At 33.3% G+C, this 13,111-nt stretch overlaps 1 protein-coding gene across 1 annotated transcript; it reads right to left on the bottom strand.

Annotated features, from left to right (window-relative positions):
• Positions 1–2,618: 2,618 nt before the first annotated feature.
• On the bottom strand, positions 2,619–11,942 carry LOC143575522 (pleiotropic drug resistance protein 1-like). The gene is made up of 22 exons (XM_077059877.1): positions 11,620–11,942; positions 11,427–11,547; positions 11,249–11,337; positions 10,445–10,529; positions 10,205–10,364; positions 9,815–9,891; positions 9,646–9,699; positions 9,462–9,552; positions 9,082–9,383; positions 8,266–8,864; positions 8,016–8,176; positions 7,763–7,866; positions 7,531–7,687; positions 6,951–7,052; positions 6,290–6,765; positions 5,423–5,713; positions 5,221–5,304; positions 4,999–5,132; positions 4,160–4,387; positions 3,903–4,074; positions 3,133–3,387; positions 2,619–3,062 (listed from the first exon to the last, which is right to left on the bottom strand). The coding sequence occupies exons 1-22, from the start codon at positions 11,940–11,942 to the stop codon at positions 2,805–2,807; spliced, it is 4,323 nt and encodes a 1,440-aa protein (XP_076915992.1). The 3' UTR covers positions 2,619–2,804.
• Between the last annotated feature and the right edge of the window lie 1,169 nt (positions 11,943–13,111).

Here is a 13,111-nt window from a genome sequence, read left to right as displayed (position 1 = left end):
CCTTGTTTTAAATAAATTTACACTATTTAAATTATAACCATACTAATAATTACTATTATTTTTTCCAACTGATTAATGAACTGATCGCCAATAAATTTTCGAAACAAGTTCTTGCTTAAAGTGTGGTTACACACATGTACATGTACATGTACATGTATATTTATTATTATATACTTAAATTAGCATTTATCGGTTTAAAATCGAAAAATATCTCGTAATAATAATAAAATAGTTTCCGTTTTTTGTGGACTTTTAGAAAATTAATATAAAAGATAATTAAACGTCCTTTCGATCCCAAATCCATTATAAACCAGTTATCTCGTGTTTTATTAGTTTATATCGTTTGAATATTTATTAATTATGCCTCTAAAATTAGGACATATAGTCGAAATTTCTCGTGGAACTAACTAGTCCGTTTTACCCGTCTTCTCGTTACCGCCTTTATTTATTTTAAGGTGAGTAACCACATCCCTTTTTTTTCATTTTTTTTGGAGGGCATTTGCACATTAAAGTAATATTAACACACTATTATATTCAAACACAATTCCATTATTTCCTTGGTTGTGAAATTGCTCGATTAATTTTTGAGTGCTATATGACTTATGTGTTTACTGCTTTTATGATTGGTTGATATTTCATCCTCATCCTCATAGTATAATCATACGCCGTCGGAGTGTAACTTGACACCGTTTGGTTTGAGGGGAAATGACGCTTTCATTTTATGTTGTTTATTGGTTGCGAATTCATCTGAGTAGACATGTCTGAAATCTAGTGGCATGAACGAAAAAACACATATACTTTTTTATAATAATTGATGCTATTCCCACACGCAAAGAATTGTTTCTTTCTCAAAATTATTATTATATTTATAATTGACTGCAGTTACTCGATCAACATGTATTGTTGACAAATTATTTTCGCGCGTAATGCAAGTTATTATAGAAAGTGAATTGAAGTGAAGGCATAGATTTGGACTTTAGGCTAAAAATTATAAAGTTTAAATGTTGTAGTTATTTATTTTTCATTTGAACTCTTTTTGTACGATCTTGTGAATAAATAAATTTAGATATTAACGCTTTAATTATTTTATTGTCTTTGAACTCTGATACAACTATTGTCGCTTCCCGACATATTCCGCCGTTAGGTTGGGGTGTGACAAAATCTTCCTTTCATCATTTCAAGAATCTTGTTCGGAAATCTTGATGGGTTCAACTGGAGGAGATGTAGTTTTTGCTATAGTAGTAAGACCAATCATTGTTGGAGGTGGACCATCTGGTCTAGCAGTGGCTGCATGCCTCAAACAAAATGGCATCCCATCTCTTGTTCTTGAGGGAAATGACTACATTGCATCTTTGTGGCAACACAAAACCTATGACTGTGTTAAACTCTATATCCCCAATCAATTACGTGAGCTTCCAATGTTAGGATACCATGAGTGTTACCCTAAATACCCTACAAGAAACCAACTTATTTCTTACGTAATATCAAGCCAGTTTTTAACCAGACAGTGGAGAGCGCTGAGTTTGAGTTTGAGCGAGGGGTTTGGAGAGTGAAAACGCAAGACGGTCACTATGAATCATGGTGGTTGGTGGTGGCTACCAACGAAAATGCTGAGCTAGTGGTGCTCAAGATTCCGGGGATTGAAATGTTTGAGGGGCGACTTGTGCATGCAAGTGAGTATAAGAATGGAGATGAGTTTAGAAAAACGTTTTTAACCGGAAATCTCACATTTTTTTCCAGAAAATTCAACATTTTCATCCCAAACATCTTTGTAAACTTAAATCAGACATTTAGAAACTTTTTTTCTAGTAAAAGCCTCAATTATTAAGGTCGGCGGAACCCTAGAATCATCGCCGGATCGGTTGGTGGTGCTCAAGCGGTGGTGGTTGGTTGGTGGTGGTGGTGTACATGTTGAGTTTCCTGGCAAAAAATATGACTTTTCCAAACAAAAACGTTTTTCCGGTGAAATGTAACTAATGGAGTTGGTATTCTGTTAGTCGTGGACCGTTGGGTACATATATGATAAAAGGTGGGATTGTTATCAACTCATTCGTTAGTTGGGACAAGCAGCGACCAATAAATGATAGTTGGGATTAATAAAAACCAATACACCTATATTCATTTACATAACGAGTCTAGTATATTATTGGTTGACCGGAACGAAAGACGAGTGTATCCCGATCTATTTAAAGGATTCGCTTGCCATTCGAAAAAAAAAAGTATATTAATTTATAAAAAAACCATAACTAAACTTTTCAATTTTCATACATATAAATATTATTTAATTGATTTTTATGCTAGTTATATCATTTTCCAACCGGTTGGTTATTTTGGTTCTATTTTTTTGTGATGACCCCCTAATTCAAGAGCAAATGTGAGTACGGGGAGTATGTGAAACTCACACCCAATAAAACAAGGTCATTTTCACTCTTTAATACTTAGTATTATAATGCCTGTAACCTGTTCGATGAAATGCCTCGGAGAACCCTGCTTTGTATTTTACCTTATAATTCATACGTACATTTATCTATGCCTTGTTGTTACTTGTTTGTAGTGATTCATACCATTTCTTGCCTAATAAAAATTGCGACTTTCATATAAATAGATACATATGATGGGATCTGTGTGTATTGTACATTAGTGCTAAAAATGATACATATTATTGTTTCCATTTATATCAGGACTCACAACTCTTTAGTGGTCAAGACATATAACTCATCTAACAGCTCAACTAACAACAATAACTAACTACCAACATACTCAAACCGAAACAAGTTTCTTGATTTACATACTGAACCCGTTCACTACCGTTTTTGGAAGTTAAACGCCTTGATGGAGTACGCGAATATGAACCCAAACAAAACTGTAAACCCAACAATAATAACCGCCACGTATTTTATAAAATCATATTCAAACCCATAGAAGTTGTGCACAAACTCTGCGACTGTTTCACCCGTGTCAAGCTTGTCGGTTATATCCCCGAATTGTGAAGTAACCAATCCGTATAATGTCCACGCGATCGGGCATATGTAATAATACCATCTCCACCATATGGGTATCCGCTGTTTAGAAAAAAAAAGATTCAAGATTTGACATTTTTTTAAACATTATAGTGTGAAAATTAAAACTTACAGTTCGTGGGACGACAAAGCCTGAAAACAGATTCCAAATGGCGTAAAACGCTGATGAAATTATGGCAGCAAAGTTGTGGTTTGGTGTGACTGCAACCGTCATCATCCCGTAAAACGTGAAGTACAAAAGTGTGAAGTACATGAAGAAGAGGTACCAAAAGAACTTGACAGCTGTCCACTCGAATCCGATCATCGCGTATACAATAATACCATAGACAATAGTTTGAACAAAGATGTATGGAATCTCAATCATAACCTGTATAACACAGTTATATATAAGTAACCACAAGTTTACATATGTGTAATCATGAAATTACACATAAGAAATGACAAAACTATCCTCACATAATACTAAATGATAAAGTAAATAAATAATATGATTGCTTGTTAAGAGTTCTTAAAGTTCTTGAATTACTTGAAGTTTTGAAAGGATCCTGATTCTATATATAAATATTTTGTTACAAAGAAGAATTTTATTTTAAAATTTTTAAGTTTTAAATATTATAAAACTAAGGATTTATATATTATTAACTTTATGAATTTTAAATAATTCACTATATTTTTTAGTTTTTCAAATTTTATTATAATTTTATAACTTTTAATATTTTCCTACTGATCCATCCTTTCGTTTAACATTTAAAGAAAAAATCTTGACTTAAAACCTCCCCCAACAAAAATTATTTAAATATGTTTTTTGTATATTTTTTCAAAATAAAAGGTTTCAGCAATGATGTGACAATGTTTTTTAAAAACCAAATATTATATTTCTACCTGTCCGAAAGCATACGGCAAAGCCGAATACATTCCCGCTGCTCTTTCTCTATAAAAAACCGTTCTTTCTATAGAAACAACGGGCTGAACTGACGTGGCGTTTTGTACACCGATAAAGAGTATAGCAGCATACATAGAACCCATTGCATTAAAAAGATCTTGTTGTTTGTCTCTGCGATAAGAAATGCAACAAGTTTAATAAAAGATCAATGATTTATCTTATTTCATTCATTTTCTGTTAATCATGATTTAATTACCTTTTTGACCCCATGTCCCAGAAGATTGTGCCAAACATCAAAGCTATAAAGGTTGTAAATAAGAACCTAACAGCCGTGTATGGCGGGTTCCGCCAATAAGACCAGTTTTGTTTCCATAAACACGCCATACATTGCGTCCAAAACGATTGTGAATATTGGGAGTTGAAGTGTATATCTGATGAACCGGGTATCGGTTTACTGCTTTCCTTTATTAATTCTTTATTTCTCCTGAATGTGTCACAAGAACCGTGTTTAGAACGAGTATATCGGGTTAGAGGTGACAGTTTTGACCCGCTTTTATATGAACGGTTAGCTTATATTGAAACAGATCGAATGGGTTAAAAGTCGCCCAAAGTGAGATTCCTTTATTTATTTTATTTAGAAAAGTTAGATTTTTTTTATTTATTCTATTTAGAAAAGTTGGATTATTAAAAGTGTAATTTTTGTGGTCTTATTTAACAAACTATTCATTTAAAAAGATTTTGGACAAATTTTAACCTGTTATATATGAACGGGTCGATTCAGGGTACTTTGACCCGTTTATATGTTAACGGGTCAATTCAGGGTATTTTTGTTTCTAACGGGTCAAAAGTCACCCAAACTGAAATTCTTTAAATTATTTTATTCAAAAAAGTAAAATTATCATTGAAATAATATAATTCTTTTGATCTTATTGGACATGCGATTTTGTTAAGATTTTTGAAGAATTTTATATGGAAAAACACAATTTTGACCCGTGTAAAATTACCCGCTTTCATCTAAACAAGATTTTGACCCGTTCCCGACCCACCCGTTTTGCCACCTCTGAATATAAGTATCAACAGATGATGTCACCATACTTGTACAACTCCGAGTTTTTGTAGACTTCCGCAAAGTTTACTCCAAGAGTTGTTTCTTGACCCGTTGAAGTCACCTCTAGCATCCAAGTTGCGGGATTATAACGGTCTTTAATTTTACTAACTCCTTCGATTCCCTTAATTAAAAAAATAACAATGTGTTATTCTTTTTTCAATAAAACTTGAAGAAAATTTTGATTACTTTTCTATGTTAATCATACTTACCTCAAAGTACTTGATTAAATGAGACGAATGACGACCTAATGGACCGACATATATTTCTTCGCCTCCTCTTTTCAAAAGAAATAACTACATTTCATATAAAATATCGATTACTTGTAACTTTTGAAACTTAGTAGTTAGTACCCAAACGCGTGAGTTTGGTCAAACCACATAGACCGTTTATGTAATTAACTCTTATACTTACCTCGTCAAAAGCGTCAAATATGTCAATGCTCGGTTGATGTATGGTGCAAACCACTGTCCTTCCTGTGTCAACCGTGTTCCTAACCGTTCTCATGACAATGGCTGCAGCCCGTGCATCGAGTCCTGATGTGGGCTCATCCATGAATATTATAGACGGGTTAGCCACGAGCTCGACTGCTATAGTGAGCCTCTTTCGTTGCTCGGTTGAAAGCCCGTTTACTCCCGGTAAGCCCACGAGTGCTTCCTTCAATGGAACAAGTTCCACTAGCTCCATTACCTCCTCAACAAACATCTACATGTAATTAAACATAACATCAATATTTTGCTAATATTATTACATAACATTATAATTGGTTTTTAAATAGCATCAATATAATGACGGTTTGAGAGCGTAAATGAACCAAGACGCTCATGAACTGCTCAAGATTGCTTCGCTAAAAGCTCAGAGCGAGCCGAGCTTAAACGAGCCCGGGCCCAAGCTTCAATTATTGAACTTAAGCTGGCCCGCGAGCCTTGAGTGCGTCTAGAGCCTTTGATAACAATGTATTTATATAATAGTTATTATTATGTATAAATTTATAATAAAAATAACTAAATAATATATTATCATCAATATGATTAAAATAACTAAATAGCATCTATTTTGTTGTACATAAAAACTATAATTAAAAAAAATATAAAAGTTCATTATAAATGTATATAAAATAATTATTATATAATAAACGAGCCTGCCAGGCTCGGCTCGGCTCGTTACACCACTTACCGGTTTTGTCTAAAACAACAATGTACCTCACTTTCGTCCGATTTGACAAAAATGAAAGTACGTTTTTATTTTGGACAAAAAATAACTCTTAAACATAATGATCACCTCTCGGGTTGCGGAATCAACTTCGGGAGGTAACCTAAGCCATGCAGAATACTGCAATGATTCATAAACTGTAACATGAGGCGAGTGGATGTCAGTCTGCTCGCAATATCCTGCTATACGAGCAAACGTTTCTTGTTTTTTCGGGTACCCAGAAATTTTTATTGTTCCCTCAATATAACCACCTGTTTTTCGTCCTGCTAATACATCCATTAGCGTGGTCTTACCGGCCCCACTTATCCCCATTAGGGCGGTTAGAACCCCGGGCCTAAACGCACCATTAACGCCTTTTAATAACTCTAACCGATCTTGCGCTACACCTTGTGCTTTCATTTCTTGTGGCATATCGACTGCATATCTTATATTATCAAATGTGAGTGATAGGGGTACAAATGGTAACACCATTCCTCGTTTTTTGTTCTGAACGGGTTCGTTTATGTTTCCCACTCGTGATGACATTCGGACTTCGTTCTTTCTTTCTGCATTTTTAGTAATTAGTTAGGCTTGTGGCGGGACATATAGTTTAAATGAATGCATAAACAAAATGTTCACGAACAACATGTGTTCATGCTTGTTCGTTTAACTAAATGAATAAAAAGTTTTGTTCATTTTCAGTCGTTTATTAAATAAATTAACATAAGCGAGCTTCCCAACAAACACTCACCTGAGGATGATCTTGTTGATAGTTCAATCGGGCGTCCGGTTTTCATAGCTTTTCTTGCAGCCATGCTTTCTTCTGATAAAACCGCCTGTGAATTCCCAAAGGCTGCAACAAAAGGTAGTTAATAATACATGCTTAATAACATAATATTATTATGGGGAAGGTTCATGTACATTTTAATCAACATGAGAACGTAGGAAATAATACCAATTTATAAAAAATGAGAACGCAAGAAACAACACCAACTACATAAACAATGATTTATAATAACAAAGAAAAAAACCTAAAAATTACAACAAAAGAATCAGTATCAAAAACAAAATAATAACAGTAAATACCAGCAAATACTTATAACAGCAAAAGAAAAAATCTAATAATAACAACAAAATATAAATCAGCAAATACTTATAACGTCTCATAATCTAAAATTAGCAAATACGAATAAAAAAATAACAGCAAACACCTACAAAAATAAACCTAATAATAACAACAAATTGGTTCTCACTGTTTTCATGTTAAGAATAAAATGTATTTGATCATGTTTCATATTATTTTATATAGTAATATACTAATAAACACTTACGGTTGAGGCAATGGAGAGCTAAAGTGAAGCATATGTTGAAAAGAAACATGTAACCGATTGATGCAGCTACTGCTATCCAATACCAATATGCTTCCGGGAATATTCCCCTAGATTTAAGAACAGATACACCTATTGTTTCTGTGGAATTTGGTAAAATCTGTAGCATATAGTTTTCATAAGGTTAAATTATATTTATATATTTTTACACTTGATGAACATAATGTTAACTTACTTTATTCCAACTATCTCCCAGAAATTCATTCACTGCCACACCATTTTGTCCATACATCATTGGTGAAAACCAATAACACCATATCCACCAACCCCTTATATCATCTACACAGGGTGAAAATTAAGTTCAAATACTATTAGGTTTGTTCTTTTTGTTCTCGCAATAATACAATGTTCTGTAGTGAACCTCATTCTGTGTGTGTGTGTGCGCACGCGCGTGTTTCTTATTTAATAAACTTATGTATATACTTTACCTCGTGCCAAGATGAATCCACCAAGAACAAAAATAGTAAGCAAACCAAACGAACCAAACGTGTTAGCAACAATAATATTTCGTCCTAACGATCCAATGAAACGAAACAGGCCAGATGACATTTGGTGAATACACACAAGCAAAAACAACTGTTTGAAAAATCTGCAAAAGCCGAAAAAAGGATCCGTTACGCATATAATATTAATGAAGTAAACAGAATCTATGAATTTTTTTTTTTTTATAAACTATACCTTGTGGGATCAGAGTCAAAACCTATGACATAATAAGTCATAATCACCCACGTGGAAACTTCAACAATCGTAACCGGGAACTTTAGAACCCATGTAGGTAACGAGTAAGCCCAAGCCGGAAAGAACAAAAGATCCCGTTGCTTATAAAACACGGGTAGTTTCAAAATACTCAAAGATAACTCTGAAAAACCGTTGAATGTGATCATAACCAATGTGAAAAACAAAGCACCCATGAAAATTGTGCCATCAGCAAATGTTCTTTTTGGCATTTCGGTCCGTAAGAATAATGTCATTGTTATTGTAGCCATGAAAATGAGTTGAGTCATCTTGAATATGTAGACGAATGAGTTTCGTTTCATGAGTAAATACTCTCTAGATATGCATGCTTTTAGCAGCTCCTTTTTACTCACACCGAACTTCTTATTTGTTAACGCGTGTGGGTGGCTTTTGGACCGGTCAAACGAGGTGGAAAGTTCGTCTCCGAGCTTCTTCCCAATGTGAAATGACTGAAATGCCTCTGCAAATTCTCGTGATGTTATGAAACTGTACGGTTCGTCTCGTTTAGTCCAGTATTGCTCTTGATCTTTCATCGATGTCACCTATGATAATAAAAAAATAAAAAATAATAATTAATTAAAATGGTAAAAGGACGAAAATGCCCTCACGTGCAAGGCGCATGACTGGATTAACAAAAGCTATCGCCTGCTAGTGGAAAGGACGTAAACTATTATAGCATACGAACCTAAGGACTATAACTGTAATGCACTCTAATTTTTAGAAAGTAAGTTTAAATGTTTAATAAGTAAATAAGATTACTTCTTGTAAGAAGTCTGCAACGCCTTTTCTTTCGGGACACTTGAATCCCATATGCTCGAAGAATTCTAAAACGTTCTCACGTGGACCTTGGTAGACAATTTGACCGTCCGAGAGAAGGATGATGTCATCAAACAAGTCATAGGTTTCGGGTGCGGGCTGCAGGAGTGAAATGACAGAAGTGCCCTGAAGAATATGGATTGATTGCCTTATTGAGTTCACTATTTGAAATGTTGTTGAACTGTCTAGACCCGTTGATATCTCGTCCATGAACAAAGCTCTCGCGGGCCCCACCAGCATTTCGCCTGCATTTCAGTTTCGTTACAGTTTACAAATCCATACATCAAATTTATTAATTTTACACTAAGGCTTTATGTATTTACCGGTTGTGACACGCTTCTTTTGCCCTCCGGATATACCTCGGAACATTTCGTCACCTACTATGGTATCAGCACATACTTCAAGACCTAAAATCTTTATAACAAAAATCACCAACCAGAATTTTAGTTGAATATCTTTTACAATATTATTAAATGTTTATAATCAGGTAAGTTTATAAGTTGGTACCTTGATAACATACTCGGTGACAACACTGGCCTCTTGTCCTTCTAGTGATGCTGCCTGCAAAATTATGCCGGAAATAATATAAGAAGTTTTAGATGCAAAATGTATAATTATGGAAAATGTATATTCTATATGAGATTTTTTATTTATTTATTTTTTTTTTTAATTTTACCTTCATGTAGATGTCAAGATCATGATCAGGCTTAATGTTTGCTTCCTTTTCTCTTCTTGACAATTCTGCCAACATTTCTGCACATTTTCCAGAAATTAAAAATCAGTAAAATTTCTCATATATATATAGGATCAGGATCATTTTAAAACTTCTAAATAGTCTAAGAACTCCCAAAAGTCAATTATCAATAACTCTATTTATTTATATTTTTTTACCGTAATTCTACTATTACATATATGTAAACTGGTTATCATACATAAATAAAATGACAAAATTGTCCTCAAATAATATTATAAAATAAATATATATAATGATTGACTGTAATAAGTTCTTAAATTATTTAAAAGTTCTAAATGTATGTGTTAAAAGTCTGTAAATTTTTTAACTGACCATAACTTGCTCCAACTCCTTGACATCTGGCTGAGAAAGCTAATGTTTCTCTAACTGTCATTTCTCCAATGTGAAGGTCATATTGACTTATATAAGCTGATGATCTTTGAGGGACAAATTCATTCATTTCATGCCCATTATATGTTACTCTACCAGATACCTATAACCACACACATACATATCAATTTTTTACTCAAACTTTTCAATCCACACTACTTGCTTTGACTCATGTTCTCTTACTTTCAAATCTGACCCAAGTTTTCCAGCCAAAGCCAAGAGCAGTGTCGTTTTTCCCGAGCTTGGTGGGCCCAATAGCAGTGTCATTCTGCATAAACATTATATGTAATTAGTTAGTTACATTTATTAATTTCGCTTTTTGTTTAACTACTTGAGTATGAATTGTCGTTTTTTCTTGAATCAAGGTTTGAGTTTTAAAATTTTTAATCATTTGAGTCGTTTTGGTCGACTCCGTTCGATTTTTTTTAATGGAAGGACATTTCAGTCAGTTTACATCCGAGGGGTAATTTCTGTAATTACAAATATTATTTTATTTAATTGTTAGAGGGCAATTTTTATTATTTTAGCAATTTTAACACTTAGCCGTCTAAATATTAAATAATCATTGTAATTTACATGAATGGCCCCTCAGATGTAAAATGACTGAAATTCCCTTCATTTTCCGTTAATTGGAGGGGTACTTCAGTCAAATTACATCTGAGAGGCTATTTATGTAAATTACAACGATTATTTAATAGTTATAGGCTATTTTTATTATTTTAAGTAAATTACACAAATAGCCCTCTAACTATTAAATAATCTTTGTAACTTACATGATAACCACTCAGATGTAATTGACTGAAATGCCCTTCCATTTAACAGAAAAATCTAACATAGATGGTTAAAAGTTTAAAAACTCAAGCCATGATCTAAGAGAAAACGAGAATTCGTACTCAAGTAGTTAAACTGAGTACACGTAAGGGACGAAAAGCAAAATTAACTTTTTACATTTATTATTATTCAAATTATATTGTGTTTAATTCTTACCTCCCGGGCTTGATAATTCCACTGACATCATGAAGAACCGGTAACGGTATCTTTCTACTGGGAAAAAGATGCAGGTAATTCAATGATCCCTGAAATAAAAAAGTTTTTTTTTTTTAAAGTGAACTTTATATTAAACTAAACTGTTATATGCAGGGGTATAAATGTAAATTATACCAACCTCTAGTATGTTAACCACAAAGTTAAATATGGTAGGAAGTGCCCTGCTTCCAACATATGCCTCTGCATCAACGTTTAAATGCTCGAACCGAACCTCAATAGTTGGAAGCTGAAGCCCGACTCTGTTTAGATTAAAATTTAATAAAAAAAACCTATAAAAGTAAGTTACTATGTCAAAAAGTTTATATTTTTACCGGTCAATGCGATTCTTGAGTTTTAACAAGAAGTTCTCATTATCTTCCTCTGCAATTTTCACAAGTCTTTCAAGAAGATTTCTTTTTTCAACCAAATCAAGATTCTTGATATCAATCTCTCGTGGCTGGCCCAACTCTTCGGTCAAAATGCCTCTTTCTAATCTTAAGTTTGTTGGCAGTTTTTCAATTGCAGCCCATTTTAATGCTTCTTCATCATCCTCTTCAACCGAAGATCTCGAAAATATATCTCTACCGCTATTTCTCCATATGTTTGAGCTGCTTATACGCGCACTGCTTACTCTAAATACATCTCCACTCTCCATGAACACTTGTATTTTTTTGAAATATGATGATTGGAGGTTGTGTATTATATATAGCTAGCCTCTTGTGTCACACACATACATAATTAACATATAAAATATAACAAAATATATGTTTACAGCTTTGTTTTGTTGTGTGATGAGGTTAGAAATGACATCATGCCATGTTATACGTATGAAGGTTTATCTGAAGTAGGTGAGTTTGGAATGCTTGGTCTTTACTTTAATTATCATTCCATTTACAGTATCTTCAAATCTTTATTAATATTACTAATTTCCAGGTTAGACCCATCTGTAAGTACGGATATTGGTTATCACAAAATCATCATAGATCAATCATTAAATAATGTTTACATGTGAATGAGATATGAACAAGTTGGAAGATGTGTTTAATTATCTGCATGGGTGGTTCTATGAAACATCATATGCATAATTAATAATGTGTCCTTATACGGGACCGCTAGTTACATAACTAATTTTAAGTACAGAACTGCGAGAACAATATATTTGTATAAGTAGTTGTATGTAGCGCTTTAAAGATATAGTAGAAGAGGAAATGTTGCATTTTTGTTAGTTGAGGGGTTAGTTTGTAATTGTCCTTTAGTTCAGGGGTTGTATTGTAAAATGAGGACTAACGTCCAACAGTCGACAGTTGTATTTGAACGATCATCATAAGATTAGTCGGTAGTTGTATTAGAGAAAGAGTGACAATATGTGGTTATAGAATCACCTTATGGATCACAGTTAAAACAATATGTACAAGTGTTTACATGGTTCTTATAGTTCTCTACTTAAAAGTGAATATGTATCTAACGACTCTTTATTTAATGCTAATTAAACATATGCATTGAGTGTGCACGTGTGAGACTTTAATTACATATATTGGTTGTGTATTTGTTAAGGTAAATGGCAATAGTTATATTATCTTTCTCCCTTTTCCAAGCATACCCAAATGGTAAAGTGGTAATTACATGTATTTTGAAATATAAACATAGAAAGCATATTAAACTATGAAAACAATCTTTCATTGATTGTTGTACCATGTTATTGGTCGGCCGTAGCTGGTTTTGATTTTGAATATAAAATTATTTTAAATCAAACATAAATGATTGTCTATTTGATTTTGTCACAAAAAAGCTAAACAAATAGGGGAGTCAACTAACTTGAAAACA

The sequence above is a fragment of the Bidens hawaiensis genome, unplaced genomic scaffold, assembly GCF_021521415.1.
Source record: "Bidens hawaiensis isolate Kalapana, Puna unplaced genomic scaffold, B.hawaiensis_p1.1 tig00001412_1, whole genome shotgun sequence".
NCBI lineage: Eukaryota > Viridiplantae > Streptophyta > Magnoliopsida > Asterales > Asteraceae > Bidens > Bidens hawaiensis.
Note: the sequence above shows the minus strand (reverse complement) of the source record. Positions and strands in the feature narration are given on the sequence as shown.

What these genes read in the sequence shown, in the direction of transcription:
- LOC143575522 (XM_077059877.1), bottom strand. Translation starts at nt 11,942, where the DNA reads ATGGAGAGTGGAGATGTATTTAGAGTAAGCAGTGCGCGTATAAGCAGC. An exon ending in ATCTTGACATCTACATGAAG is followed by an intron (nt 9,700 to 9,814) that starts GTAAAATTAAAA and finishes ATAATTTTGCAG; the next exon opens with GCAGCATCACTAGAAGGACA. An exon ending in AGCTCTCCATTGCCTCAACC is followed by an intron (nt 7,053 to 7,530) that starts GTAAGTGTTTAT and finishes CTTTTGTTGCAG; the next exon opens with CCTTTGGGAATTCACAGGCG.